The sequence below is a fragment of the Paroedura picta genome, chromosome 11 (assembly GCF_049243985.1).
Source record: "Paroedura picta isolate Pp20150507F chromosome 11, Ppicta_v3.0, whole genome shotgun sequence".
NCBI classification, from domain to species: domain Eukaryota; kingdom Metazoa; phylum Chordata; class Lepidosauria; order Squamata; family Gekkonidae; genus Paroedura; species Paroedura picta.
The window spans coordinates 8,300,252-8,314,351 of NC_135379.1; the positions used below are offsets into that span (position 1 = coordinate 8,300,252).

The 14,100-nt window shown below is 47.9% G+C and overlaps 1 protein-coding gene across 12 annotated transcripts in view; it reads left to right on the forward strand.

The window, feature by feature from the left end:
* Nucleotides 1-14,100, forward strand: part of ZMYND11 (zinc finger MYND-type containing 11) — a 110,232-nt gene that overhangs the window by 92,220 nt on the left and 3,912 nt on the right. For 10 of the 12 annotated variants that reach the window (XM_077303487.1, XM_077303488.1, XM_077303489.1 and 7 more), the window contains 8 exons: nt 347-434; nt 2,160-2,215; nt 3,050-3,127; nt 4,718-4,836; nt 5,522-5,729; nt 9,296-9,364; nt 10,948-11,220; nt 12,340-12,525. In XM_077303487.1, coding sequence (XP_077159602.1) covers nt 347-434; nt 2,160-2,215; nt 3,050-3,127; nt 4,718-4,836; nt 5,522-5,729; nt 9,296-9,364; nt 10,948-11,220; nt 12,340-12,525 — 1,077 coding nt within the window. The remainder of the gene's footprint in view (nt 1-346; nt 435-2,159; nt 2,216-3,049; nt 3,128-4,717; nt 4,837-5,521; nt 5,730-9,295; nt 9,365-10,947; nt 11,221-12,339; nt 12,526-14,100) is intronic. The other 2 variants (XM_077303483.1, XM_077303484.1) reach the window with 1 other exon arrangement.

The window sequence follows — 14,100 nt, forward strand, 5'->3', positions numbered from 1 at the left end:
TTCTGGGAAATGTCAGGGCTTTGCCTTGTCAAAAGGGGATTAAAGGATGCATAAAGATGAGCATTGCTTGCACACAAATGTTTTAAGGCCACTCTGGAAGATCAGATGCTCTGTGCAGGGAAACGCAGAGTAGTCACGTATTTTGCCTAGCAAAGGCCTTTTCCTTTAACTGGAGTTTCTGAAGATTGAAATTGGGGCTTCGTTCTTATATCTAGTCTGTTCTCCAGCTTTGTGCTGTGATGCTCCTTGTAGAAGTTTCATATTTTGCATGCCCCTGGGGGGGGGAGTGTCATTGTTGGCAGCCCTGATGCATGTCAATTATTAAAAATCTGTTTTATCTGTTTAGAAAGTAAATGAAGGAAAGTACAGGAGTTACGAGGAGTTCAAAGCGGACGCTCAGCTTCTTCTACACAACACAGTTATTTTTTATGGAGGTAGGTGTGGTTGGCATGGAAGAACGTAACCCGGAAGGATTCGTTTTAGGAAACAGAGTACAGAAGGGCCTTGACTTCATTTGGAAAGTCCTTTCAGGGCTTCAGATCGGGCTAAGCCGAAACACACTGCAGTTTCAGTATTGATTCCGCAAGTGTTTCGGTACTGATTCAAGAGGGTTCATTGATTTGCCTCTAGACCATGGAAACTGCAGGAGATCCATAAATGCTAGAAGCAACTGCATGAGTTTTAGGGACTCTCCCTGAACAAGGCAGCTCACAACAGTTTGGCTCAGGAAAAGTCCCGAGGCTGCACATGAACTTGGGTTCCTACTTCTGGAAGTGATGGACAGAGTTCAGCTGGCCCCCCTCTTTGTGATTTGGATCCAGACTAAGCATTCTGGCAGGAACAAGGGGTTCTGCCTCCAGAATGCTGTTGTCCCCTTCCCCCATTGTCCCCCCTCCCCCATGCCGCAGCAGCCCACAGTGTCCCTGCAGACCTTGTTTGGGGAGCAAGAGGACTTCCCAGGGACAGGATTCTAGGGGGCATTTTGGGCTCCCATTGCAATTTCATGGCTCCAGGGTTCGGAAACTATTTTTCTTTCACTGTCCTTGGAAAACGTTGATTTTTTTTTCCTTTGCTACACCAGTTGCCTGCTTTCCAATGAAAAAGTGCAGATTCCTGGCTCAGCTCTAGGTGTCACTCTGATTTTGCATTCCTTACTCTTAAGCTCCATCTCTTGAGCATATTTTGTTGACATTTCTCTCAGCATCCTTGTGTTGGTGGATTCGGTCAATTACAGAGACAGCCATAGAAACAGAGGCTGTAGAGAAGAAAAACCAACCCCCCCTGCTGGCTGGACCAAACTTCAGCTTCCAACAGGCCAGCCAGTTCATTTGGAGCCCCAATTTATCACAGAGTCCAGCTGCAGAGCAGATGTTCCACAAGCTGATAGTTCCACCTGACTGCAGAAAACCCAGGTGTATACTACAGGAGAGGGCGGGAAATAGGACTTGGATCCAGAAGTGTCATTCCATTCGCCCATGTGCCCTTGCCCAAGTGGACTCCTTGTTTGCATTCCTGTCAGCAGCATTTCATTCTTGCCAACATTGCTGCTTGGTAAAACAGGAGCAAATTAGGAGAGTAATCTCTGCATGCGCTCATTGATCCCTCTTGAACATCACCACTTGTGCTTGCGTTATTCCCTACTGCTTAACACTGCAGTGTGGATGGAAGCACTTTTGATCCTTCTCGTGTTCCAGACATACTGGGCGAGATCCAGGCCCTAATACCAGGGGAAGGGGGGGGGGGACAGTGGCACATAATTGGGGAATTAATGCCCCTTGTTCACTACAGGGGGCTACCAGCAAGAGCCACATCACCCTACTTGGTAACAGTGTTTTATGTTGCGTGCCGTTTTGTTTATCCAGGTAAATGCACCAAACACTTCATAACATGCACCAAGGAGCCCACATCAGCCACAGGTTTCTGTCGTGGACACATGACTCATTTAAGAGCACAACCTTCAGCTGTAAAAGGCGCTGGCAAATGCCCCATGAGCTGCTCTGTATAGCTCTAAGGCACTGCTCTGCTGTCAATCCCCCCCTCCACTTTTTTTTTTTTAAACCCTCGGAGCTACAAAGGGACTGTGCATTTAATGTTGCGTGAAATCTGTACAAGCGCTTCCTTCCCTGTGATTTATGCATTTATGCGTTTTGATTTTGCAGCGGACAGCGAGCAAGCTGATATCGCCAGGATGCTCTACAAAGATACCTGCCATGAGGTGAGCGACCTTCCGCAAACCTGTTGCTTGGCAATGCCATTTGACTCCGAGATAATTGCGCAGTGGCTTATATAAAAGCAGGTCATATTTATCCGGCAAGAGACCCTGGGATTAAAGAAATCCAGAGCAGCTCTTCATGCGATATGGATGGTCTCCGGAAAAGTGCTGTGGACCCTTGCAAGTTTGAATCATATCTGTCCCCCTCGGGTTCTCCCCTTTGCATCTTTCCGAACTGCTTTGGAGTTCATGTTAGAAACTGCACAAATGCCAAGGGGCGGGGCAAAGTTCATTTTCAGGCCCTTAAAAAATGATGGCAGATCATGTGCAAAATGGCTGATCACCGAATGGGGGGGTGTCGTAAGGGGCGGCCCCTCAGGCTCCAGGGAGCGCGTGCGTGCCTCTCCAGGCCAGAGCTGTTTTCTTCTTGTTTGTTTGATGGCTCGAAACCTCGAAGCCATGTTCTCGTTGAAACGAAGAACCGAGGCGCCAAAACGGTGATATTGACAGCGATCGTACTTCCTCTGCCTCTGTAGCCCAATTAGTTCTGAGCCTTCCAGCACGATAATTATTCTTCTATAAATGTCATAGCTTGTTAACAATGCTAAAGGAGTTTTAGCATCACCCTTTGGAAGAACAAATAATTTCTGAAATGGGCGTTTCGCGCCGTTGACGCTCCCGGTGTGATTCGGCAAAACACAGAGGCCGATATGGGGAAAAAACACACACCCTTATTTTGCAATTCCTCATTTTCAAGCGGTTAAAATAAGGTTTTCCAGCTTTGTGAGAAGTATATTATTGACACTGTGCTTCTTGGTTATTTCCCCCCCCTCCCAGCTGGACGAACTTCAGCTTTGCAAGAATTGCTTTTATTTATCCAACGCGCGTCCGGACAATTGGTTCTGCTATCCCTGTGTAAGTTTGCTTCTGCATCTTACTCCTTCACACGGTGCGCAGTTCGGTTCTGGGATTTACTGCTGCGCTGTGCCAATAGCACTTTCGAAAAGTAATCAGGTGCCGAGGAGATGTCTGTCAAAGGCTGTTAGCCCTGAAAGCCACATGTACAGAATCAGCCTGCCCTTAAATACCAGCCGTTAGGTAAAAATACAGGTAAGCATTCAGATGTACCCATTTCACAGCCAGTCAGACAGGTTGGTAAGATGGGGCCCTTTCCCTGGTATTGGATGCCTGGCTTTTTTCTCTTAGCCAGTGAATGAGGCTGGGAGTGTCCTTCCACTTTCAGTCCCGTGGACTTCCTGTTGTGCGCATCAGTTTTACATTATGAGTCTACTAGACACACAGAAAGAGCCTCTTGTGGCGCAGGGTGGTAAGGCAGCAGAAATGCTGTCTGCAGCTGTCTGCCCATGAGGCTGGGAGTTCGATCCCAGCAGCCGGCTCAAGGTTGACTCAGCCTTCCATCCTTCCGAGGTCGGTAAAATGAGTACCCAGCTTGCTGGGGGGTAAATGGTAATGACTGGGGAAGGCACTGGCAAACCACCCCGTATTGAGTCTGCCATGAAATCGCTAGAGGGCATCACCCCAAGGGTCAGACATGACCCAGTGCTTGCACAGGGGATACCTTTACCTTTAGACACACAGAATTGTCTTCCTTTCTGAAATATGTGTCCATGTGTCCAGTAAAATGTGTCCAGGAGTAGATGTACTGGTATGGGGAGCAAGTGATTTTGTCACCAGGTGTTGTTTTGTAATGTTTTTATTGTGGGGTTTTACTGGGATTTTATTGTTGTGTGTTTTTATGCTGTTACCCGCCACGAGCCGGGAAGGGAAGGCAATTGTTTGGGATTCCTTAGGATAGAGAAAAGCAGGGTATAAAAAACTACCCCTTTACATTTGGAAAATCTCATGCAGCCATATTAATCATGATACTAGAAATCAATCCATTCCTTCTCCAAACTTCATTCTGCATCACAGGAATTTTCCTATCCTGGGTTATTAAAAGAGAAGAAACCAAGCCTTTTTGAGTTCCCACTTGATGTAATGGTTAAGAGGCAGGTTGTTGTAGCGGGTAAGAGTAGCAGCCTTGTAATGTGTAGCAGGGGTAGTCAACCTGTGGTCCTCCAGATGTCCATGGACTACAATTCCCATGAGCCCCTGCCAGCGTTTGCTGGCAGGGGCTCATGGGAATTATAGTCCATGGACATCTGGAGGACCACAGGTTGACTACCCCTGATGTGAGAACTGGGCTTGATTCCTCCTCCCCATGCAGCCAGCTGGGTGACTTTAGGCCAGTTACAGTTCTCTTAGAGCTCTCTCAGCCTTACTTACCTCCCAGGGTGTCTGTTGTGGGGAGAAGAACGGTAGGCTATTGTAAGCCGTTTTAAGACTCTTTTGTGTAGTAAAAAGGGGGGGGTACGAAAAACCAGCTCTTCTTTCTCCCTCTCTCTCTCTCTCTTTCTTTAAACTTTATTATGTGGTCAAAATGCAGTTCTTTAAGCGTCATCGGGAATTAGCACTACAAAGTTAACACGTTCCTGTAATTTACAGATACCTAATCACGAGCTAGTTTGGGCTAAAATGAAAGGTTTTGGATTCTGGCCTGCCAAAGTCATGCAGAAAGAGGACAATCAGGTGGACGTTCGCTTTTTCGGCCATCACCACCAAAGGTACTTGTGCCGCCAGCAGCTTGTGCTACTGTTCCCCTCTCGTCCTGCACTTGAACTGAACTGAAATGATGACAAACCTGGTTGAAAACATGCTTGCCCTTTTGCACTCCTGTGATTTGAGAAGAAAATTTTTTTTGAGGCTGCTAAGTGATCCACGAGAGATTCCCCTTTCTTGCTTACCACGAGGGTGCTCCCTTTTGCATGAAAGTCTGTGCATTAAGGTCGGCGTGCACCAATTCTTCAAACAGCCATCTGAGTAAAAGCACAGCACTTATCGCTATGGAACATAGCAAGCCCAAATTTAGATGGATTGAAAGAGGTCAGAATTGCAGGGGGGGAAAATAATGATATTTGTACCTGAAGAGTAGTATCACAACTTCCTATGAGTCTCCGTACTGCAACGCCCCTACTGTTGACCGAGGCCATGAAATAGATGAGAGTTGCACAGAAGAATAGCTTAGAGCAGGGGTAGTCAAACTGCGGCCCTCCAGGTGTTCATGGACTGCAATTCCCATGAGCCCCTGCCAGCGTTTGCTGGCAGAGGCTCATGGGGATTGTAGTCCATGGACCTCTGGAGGGCCACAGGTTGACTCCCCCTGCCCCTAGATCATTTCAGTGTCTGTGTACGCCATGTAACCATTCTCTCAAGCCTTCTGAAGCATGCCCTTTCATGCCTACCGTGCAGGGCCTGGATCCCTTCCGAGAACATTCAGGACATCACCGTTAACATACACCGGCTGCACGTGAAACGCAGCATGGGCTGGAAGAAAGCGTGCGACGAGCTCGAACTGCACCAGCGCTTCCTGCGGGACGGCAGGTTCTGGAAGTCCAAGAACGAGGACAAGGGCGAGGAGGAGGCGGAGTCTAGCATTTCCTCCACCAGCAATGAACAGGTGAGTAGAGCTGGAAAAGCGTGGGTGGACTTGCATAAGGCCCAGGTGGTTTCTCTCCCCCCCCCCCTCTTTATGGTTCAAGCTCTGCCTACCTCAACATAGGCAATTGTGCCTTGGTGGATTCTGTTGCAAGCGCCCCCCCCCCCTGGATATTTAATGGGAATAACTTTGGGTTCTATCTGAAGGGACCACCCGTTGCCCTATGTCCCCCACAGGGCTCTGTGGGTATGAATCTTTTGGTCATTCCCGGCCCCAGCGAGGCTCTCCTGGCCTCGACCAGGGCCGGGGCCTTCTCAGTCCTGGCCCCGACCTGGTGGAATGAGTTCCCAGAGGAGCTGTGGGCCCTGCGGGAGCTTTCGGCGTTCCGCAGGGCCTGCAAAGCAGAGCTCTTCCGCCAAGTCTATGGTTGAGGCTGGGCAGCCAGGTAAATCTGGGCCCCTCCCATAGAAGCAGCGGTGGCGAATTCCATCTGTGTCCTCTTCCCTCCATCTCCCCTCTCAGATACTGGGATATGTTAGTGCTCGGTGAGTTTTACTGCTGTATCTTAAGGGTCTTACATGCAAATTGTTTGTATGTTTTTATGTCCATTTTAATAGGAGTTTAGCAGGGTTTGTTGGACTATTGTAACCTGCCGCGAGCCTCCGGGGAGTGGCGGGCTATAAATTAAATAAATAAATAAACAGATGTGCACCCATTTGCTAATTTTGCTTAGTGGAGCCTGATTCGAAGATGCTGACGTGCAAAGAATGTGAACAGTTTAGCCAAGGGCTTTGGGATGAGAAAGGGAAAATCTGGGCAGGTCCAGGCACGGCTGCCCATTCAGAAATCTCACCGGTTCTGTTCCACTTTGTTCTACCTGCGTCTTCTCAGATTTCTCTACGCGTGCTGCTGTTGATTTCAAGCTTTCCTCCTGAAGTCCCGAGAGCTAGGAACCAGCCTTTTTAAAAAAATGGCCTGGTTTTGCTCTGCATACCGGATTCTGTGCTTGCGTTTCATTGCTAAGATGATGTTGGATATACGCAGTGGTGTGGGTGATGTGTAAAACATGAATAGATCTCGTGTCACTAGCATCATTCTCCTTGGTGCTGTTGTTACGAGTAATACTTACTTTTTCCATGCCGTTGTTTGTGAGAGGCACATGACCTCCTAGAGCAGGGGAGGCCACACTGTGGCTCTCCAGATGTCCATGGACTATAATTACCTTGAACCCCTGCCAGCATGCTCATGGGGCTCCTGGGAATTGTAGTCCATGGACATCTGGAGAGCCACAGTTTGGCCACCCCTGCCCTGGAGGGACGTCAGTACGAACTTGCTGCTTCAGCGGAGACATCCTGATTCTCGTGCCTGCTTTTGGAAACAGTTGCCAATCTTAGAAACAGCAGTTCTAGTTTCTTTGCAAGTGCAGAATTCATTCTCAGCTTCTCCATGGCATCGTGTGCCCCATCCAGAGCTTGTGGAACAAATAGGGGCCACTTGTTTGGAGAACTGGCGCAAAACATAAATGACAAAGATGAATGGAATGCTTTGAGAACATCCCATTATGCGTTACGCACCATTAGCGAGGTCGACACCTCTTAGCTTTATAAAATCAGAGTCCAGTAGCACTTTTAAGACCAACAAAGATGTATTCAGGGCGTGAGCTTTCGAGTGCAAACACTCGAAAGCTCACGCCCTGAATACATCTTTGCTGGTCTTAAAGGTGCTACCGGACTCTGATTTTATCGTGCTACTTCAGACCAACACGGCTACCCATTTGAATTCATCCCCTCCTAGCTTTGTTGTCCATATTGTGATTTGGATTGAGAAATCGCTAAGATGTGACATTGTGGATACTGGCACTTGATGAGAAATTCTAGGGACATGGCTGCACCACTAAGCTGAAAATGTGCACGAACCCCATTGGTGCCATGCTCACCTGTGCCAGCACCGTAGGCCTGCAGACATGTGGGTTAACCAGCATAACTGTGGCCTGTGATTTAAAGCCTGGATTGAACTCTGGTTTAGAATCCTGATGGAGTAGGCGTGGTATAGGCTTGCCAACCTCCAGGAGGTAGCTGGGTGCCTCCTGCTGTTACAACTGGTCTCCCAGTGACAGGAACTGGCTCCTTTGGAAGGTGGGCTGTATAGCATTATGCCCCATCGAAGTCCCTCCGCTCCTCAAACCCCACCCTCCTCAGGGTCTTCTCCCACCCCCCAATCTCCAGGTATTTCCCAACCTGGAGTTGGCAACCCTAAGGTTGAGATGGAGAATGGACTCTAGGTAAAACAGACATCTGCGTTCATAAATGAGGGTAGCCAGAATAAGGGGAATTCCGCACATTGGCCAATGTTGCTAGATGTCCGCAGCATCCCAAACCACTATTATTTTTTGCGGAAATTTGTCATTTTGCACACTGCCAATTGTAGCACGAAATTCATGTCACCATAGCGCTTTTTCAGTTCCCCACGTGTTTCAAACCCTTCATTATGCTCTGCACAAGACAGAAGGGATGAGTCCAGCCACGAAGGCTGGTTTCTGTTCATTTTAGCTTAACCACGATTGAGTGTGTTGTCTGACTGCATCCTCGGGGTCATACCTAAGGGTTAGGATTGTAAACCTAAACGATTTCCAATTTAAAACAAGGACACAGAACAATTTTTGTGTGTCCAAAAAATCCTTTAACTGCTCTGTTTGTTGTCTGATTCCTGGTGGATTCAGATAAATACTTGTTCTATTTGTGGATTCTTTTCCCCCTCTGTACTTGGGAGGGATGAAAATTGTGGGTTTGTAACATATCAGTAATAGCCATTCTGCTTTGTTCTGATTTTCTGCCCGGTGCATCCTAGCATGCTTCTTTTGCTTTCCTGGAAGAAAAGTGAGATCCCACAGAGAAGGGCTTTTTCATATGCTCTAAAACCATACTGACGTAAGACGTGTTCAAGTGGAAAGCAAAAGTTTGGTTCACGTGCAGCACCAATCATGTCTTAGCTCCATGCTGAACGAACCTTTAAATAATCAGGGTTGTGTTCACCCATTCCCACTTTGGCTTTTGCACAGCAACACAATCAGTCACATCTAGGTTGTGGAGAAACCCGAGTTCAGTATTGCGAACTGGCAGGCTGGAATATTTGCTGGTTACGTTCCCAGTTTGGAGCCCTGTTCTACAGGCATGTACAAACCACTGTTTGCTGCACTGAATATAATGACAAACTGCAGTTTGGTTGCAACACAGAACTGACTAATCAGGTCATGTCATGAGAGCAGAGGAGGAAGAGGGAGCAACAGCAAGTGAGCGCCATACAGCTGAAAGACTCTTGAACCTTGCTAGCATTGCAAGGAAGTATAGGCTTGTTCTCGGGCGTCACACACAACTTATTTGCATGTTGTTATGTCTTCCTTGCAGCCTCCCCAAGACTGACTTGCTTGCCACATTTTAGTGCATTAAGAAAAATGGTTGTTAACAAACATGTGTTTTTTTCTCGAGCGCAATTTGCAGGTCCAACAATTTTGTAACAAAAATAGCAGTCGACTGTCAGCGATTCTGATTTTTTTTATTTGAACTAATACTATATTGGCTGTTTCACAGCTGAAGGTTACTCAGGAACCAAGAGCAAAGAAAGGAAGACGTAATCAAAGCGTGGAACCCAAAAAGGAAGTAAGAAACAGCATGATTTTTGGTATACGTGCCTGTCTCTAGAGTAGAGCAAAATGGCGAGATTCCTTTTAACCTTTAACCGGTCCAGCTTTTGTTCCGTTTTTCATGAAACCCGTGAACGTCAGAAAGGACGGGTTTCTTTGATGAGTCCACTTGACTCTGCTTCTGTTCAGAGCTGAACAATTTTACACTGCATTTGACATTTTGTGGCGGCCATGTTGTGTCCGAGCCCATGCCTAAGAAGCCCACGGGCTCAGAAAGGTTGGGGATCCCTGACATGATTTAAATTAATTGCCGCTTTTGTGTTGTTCTTGTATGGATTGTCTTGCTTGGCTCTTAAACAGTTCCTGTGCAACCAAAATCGGAGAGATCTGGTTTTCTTTTCCTCAAGATTACAGTGTGAACCTTTAAGGTCTTACGTGGTCTGGGCCCTGCGTACCTGAGGGACTGCCTCTCCCGTATCACCCCAGAAGAACATTAAGATCTTTGAATGCTAATATGTCGGTGGTCCCTGGCCCTAAAGAAGCGCACCTGGCCTTAACCAGGGCCAGGGCCTTTTCAGCCCTGGCCCCAGACTAGTGGAACATGTTGCTGGTGAAACCCAGGGCCTGGCAGAGCTATCAAAAGCCCCGCACGGCCTGCAAAATGACACTCTTCCATCAGGCATATGAATGAACCCAGGGGATAGTAAATAAAATAAAATCCCCCCCCCCAAGTTTCCCCACCACAGATATCGGCTGGAGAGACAGAGAGAGAGAAGCAAGGCCTAAGAAATGAATTTGAACGGAGCACCCAGGAGATTCTGTTATGTTTTTATTGCCTTACTGGTTTTAGCAGGATTTTCCATTGACGAGTGATGCTCTGTAAATCAAATTATTCTTACCAGGCCCTCCCTACCCAAAAGAGGCCCTCAGACCACACTCTAGCTCCAGAAGAGCAGAAGACAAATTCGGACTGAGGATGCTGCCATTTTGTTTTTGACACCAGATGCCGAGTTAAACTTAAAACCTATCTATTTTAGATCTTAAACTGATTTCATGAACTTTCGGTTATTGTCGATGCCGTCGGCATGATGCCCACCTCTCTGGGACGCTGGGTCGGGTGGCGTATAAGTTAAATAAAATAAAAATAAATTAATTGATAAATAAAAATACTACTATGGCGATAGTTTCGGGAGGGTATCTGTGTTGGTCTGCAGTAGAAGAACTAACTTTGAGTGCAGTAGTACCCTAGAGACCAAGATTTTTCAGAGCGCGAGCTTCCAAGAGTCAAAGCTTCCTTCATCCGATACCATGGCGAGTTAATTTGTTTCCACGCTAGACGCGACTTCTTAATTTTTTAAATCAGGTAGCCAGACAGCATGGCATGATCAGCTGTGTTATTGCCGCTGGAGTTTTGTGCTGTGCAGCTAAATGCTAACGTCGCAGTGTGAGTCCTTTCCCGTCAGCGGATGTGGCAAGGGTATCTTGCTTCCTTATTCATGTGTTGCTTCAATACATTCCAGTCCTCGCCTCCTTTCACCCAGAAGCTCGAGGTCAACCTCGCCAACCGTAAAGACAAATAACGCTCTCGGTTCTTCCTAGGAGCCAGAGCCTGAAACTGAGGCCGTGAGTTCAAGCCAGGAAATTCCCACAATGCCTCAGCCAATCGAAAAGGTTTCGGTCTCAACCCAGACCAAGAAGTTAAGTGCCTCTTCTCCCAAAATGCTGCACCGGAGCACCCAGACCAATAGTGACGGGATGTGTCAGAACATGTGCCATGACAAATACACCAAAATCTTCAGCGACTTCAAAGACAGGATCAAGGCGGATCACAAGCGGGAGACCGAGAGGGTCGTACGGGAAGCTCTCGAGAAGGTATCGACCTGACTGCGCTTGCAGCCGCAGGGTTGGGCAAGGAAGGCACTAGTGCTGATGGTACACTGTCCTGACATTGCGCAGTGTCCTCACGGGCAATGTAATGAAGGGTATCTTTCAGTCAGGAAAGATGCCAGTGTTTTTTGGAAGGTTGCATCTAAACCCGCTTGCCGGGTCAGGGTGTTGCAGGATGAAATGCCCCATGGCAAAATGTGCCTCACAACAGCTCAGAAGCACGTTGGAGGCTGAAACCACAGTTTGTAGGGTTCCTGGCACTCTCCCTCGGCAAATGCCGGATTCTGAGGACAGCTCCTGGGGATGGTAGCGTTTGGGGTTAGGTCTCTGTGGTATTTACCAGTGAGAGTGGGGGAAATTCCTAGGACATCACTACATAGAAGTCATTTTTTCCCTCCTGCTCCTTAGTTCTTCAGGGGGTAGGAAATTGGGGCTGTGGGATAATAAGTCCCCTCTCTGGACAGGTAAATTGGAGCCCTGTATGTGGGTCACATCACGCAGATCAGTTGTGCACATTGGCCCCAGTGCAAATATATTTTCTATTGGAGACAAATGTTGCACCCTTGTGAATACCTGCTATCCCAGACAGGAAGTTAGGCAACCCCCCGATGTGAATACTAACGGTGCATCCAGATACACAAAGTAGGATGTGGTGTGTATTACAGCAGTGTTCCCCAACCTGCGGGCCGCGGCCCGGTGCCGGGCCGCGAAGGTCTTGGCACCGGGCCACGGCTCCTTCTTCCCTCCCCCCCGAAGCGAGAAGCTCGCTGGGCCGCGAGCAAATCGGCCGCCAAAGCACCCGATTAGCTCGCGGCCCGGTGAGCTTCTTGTTTCGGGAGGGGAGGGAAGAGAAGCTTGCTTTAGCGGCCGATTTGCTGGTGGCCGGGAGGGGGAGCCTGCCGGGCGCAAACGCACGTGTGCGGCAGTCTGCGCATGTGCGCTTGTGCTGGGGCTGCCGCGCGTGCGCGGGCCCCCGGGCCGCCCTTTCCCCGGACTCCGGAGCAGCGGTCCGCAGCAGGCGAAAGCTTGCGGACCGCTGTATTACAGGGAATATTTTTTTTGCTCTGTTTTATCACTCAAACAACTTTTTAAAAACAAATTCAGCTGCGTGCAGACATGGAAGAGGAAAAGAGGCAGGCAGTGAACAAAGCGGTGGCGAACATGCAGACGGAATGTGACCGCAAGACGAAGAATGTCAAGGAGAAGTGTAAAGAGGAATTTTTGGAAGAGATCAAGAAGCTAGCTAGCCAGCACAAGCAGCTGATTTCCCAGACCAAGAAGAAGCAGTGGGTAAGCATGAATTCCCTTCGGGTGGCTTCACAGGTGCTGTTGTGGCTCAGGTTTTTTTTCCTTCCAGAGCAAAGAAGGAGGACAGGAGCTCCTCTCCTCAGGGACCACAAGACGTGTCCTCCAGCCCAGAAGCCCTTGCTCTTGTTCATTCCGTGGGCCCTCCTGGAATCCAGAGGAAAGTTAGTGGAGGAAAGCCCCACAAAGCAGTTGCCGCCAGAGATGGGACGAATCACAAAATGGTTGCCAAGGAGGGCAGTTTCAGGATGTTGGGCGGCCCCAAGCCAGGCATCATCTTATGAGTGGAGCGTTGGTTTCCTAGCAACGGTGATGCTTCATGGCTTTGTTTGGAGCCTTTCCTCCTCTGAAGAGCTGAAGCAAAGCCAGGATTTGGCTCTTTGCTTTGGAAAGATCCTTTATTTTTGAAAGAAGCAAAAGGGGAAACAAAGCTGGCCAAAATGGCACCACCAGCCACCAAGGTCCAGGATCTCGGTTGTACCCTCTCATACCCTGCCGCCAAAGTACACCATTTAACCTGTGTTCACACATCTATTTTTGCCGCTCGATGGCTCACACGTGTGAACGAGCCACAACGGAGCGAACTGCGCAGGTAAAGCAGCGGTTCAGCTGCTAGTAATCAAATGGAGGAAGGGACCGCCAGGGCCATCTAGTCCAACCCCCTGCAGAATGCAGGAAATTCACAACTACTGAATTCCCAACTTTGTGACCTGTGTGTTGGCAAGCGGGGTGGTTTCACACTTGCAGAATTGTTCACGTAGGGAGCCACCTTGGTCTGAAGCAGCCGAACAAATTGTGAGTCCAGTGGCACCTTGAAGACCTGCAAAGTTTTAGTCAATTTGGTAAGCTTTAGCGGTCATAGCACACGCCCCTCAAGCAATGAAATGGAAAATGCCAGGCCTCATATATAAGGAGAAAGTCCATCATGGCTTAGCACACAGCTGTAATGAAGATACTTAGGCCTTGCAGAAATGACAAACTAAGGTTTATGAGGTCATCTTTTGTTTGGGTTCATAAAAAATGTCAGGATTAATGATCAATGGACAGATGTCTCCCCAGTTGTGGAACCTGGGAATAATTAAAAGAGACAAACAACAGAAAAGAAGGGAAAACAAAGAACCCAGCCTGAAAAACAGGTGAGAACTAAAGAGGCTGAGGGACACAAAAGTATAAATCTATATATATTAAACAACTTATTAAACAGAGCTCAAGGTAATTAAAAAAGTCATAACAGGGAACCCTTATAGGTCAGAATCATATATCAGTAAAACATGCACCCATGAGTGCAAAAAACGTTTGGACCGAATGCGTTTTGATCCGTAAGACCTTAATTGGAAGTCAGTTCAGTAACACCCAGTTATAAATACAATATAAATACTTATTATTTATTCAACACATTTATCGACCGCCCTATTGGGCTTACCATCTCGGGGCGGTTCACAGCATGAATAAATACAACGTTATAGTCAAATATTAAAAACACTGTTTAAAAAAAAATAAACAACTGGCGATGTCTTCATTGGTGTTCTTTTGGAGAGGCCTACCTAATTTGGGGTAGGA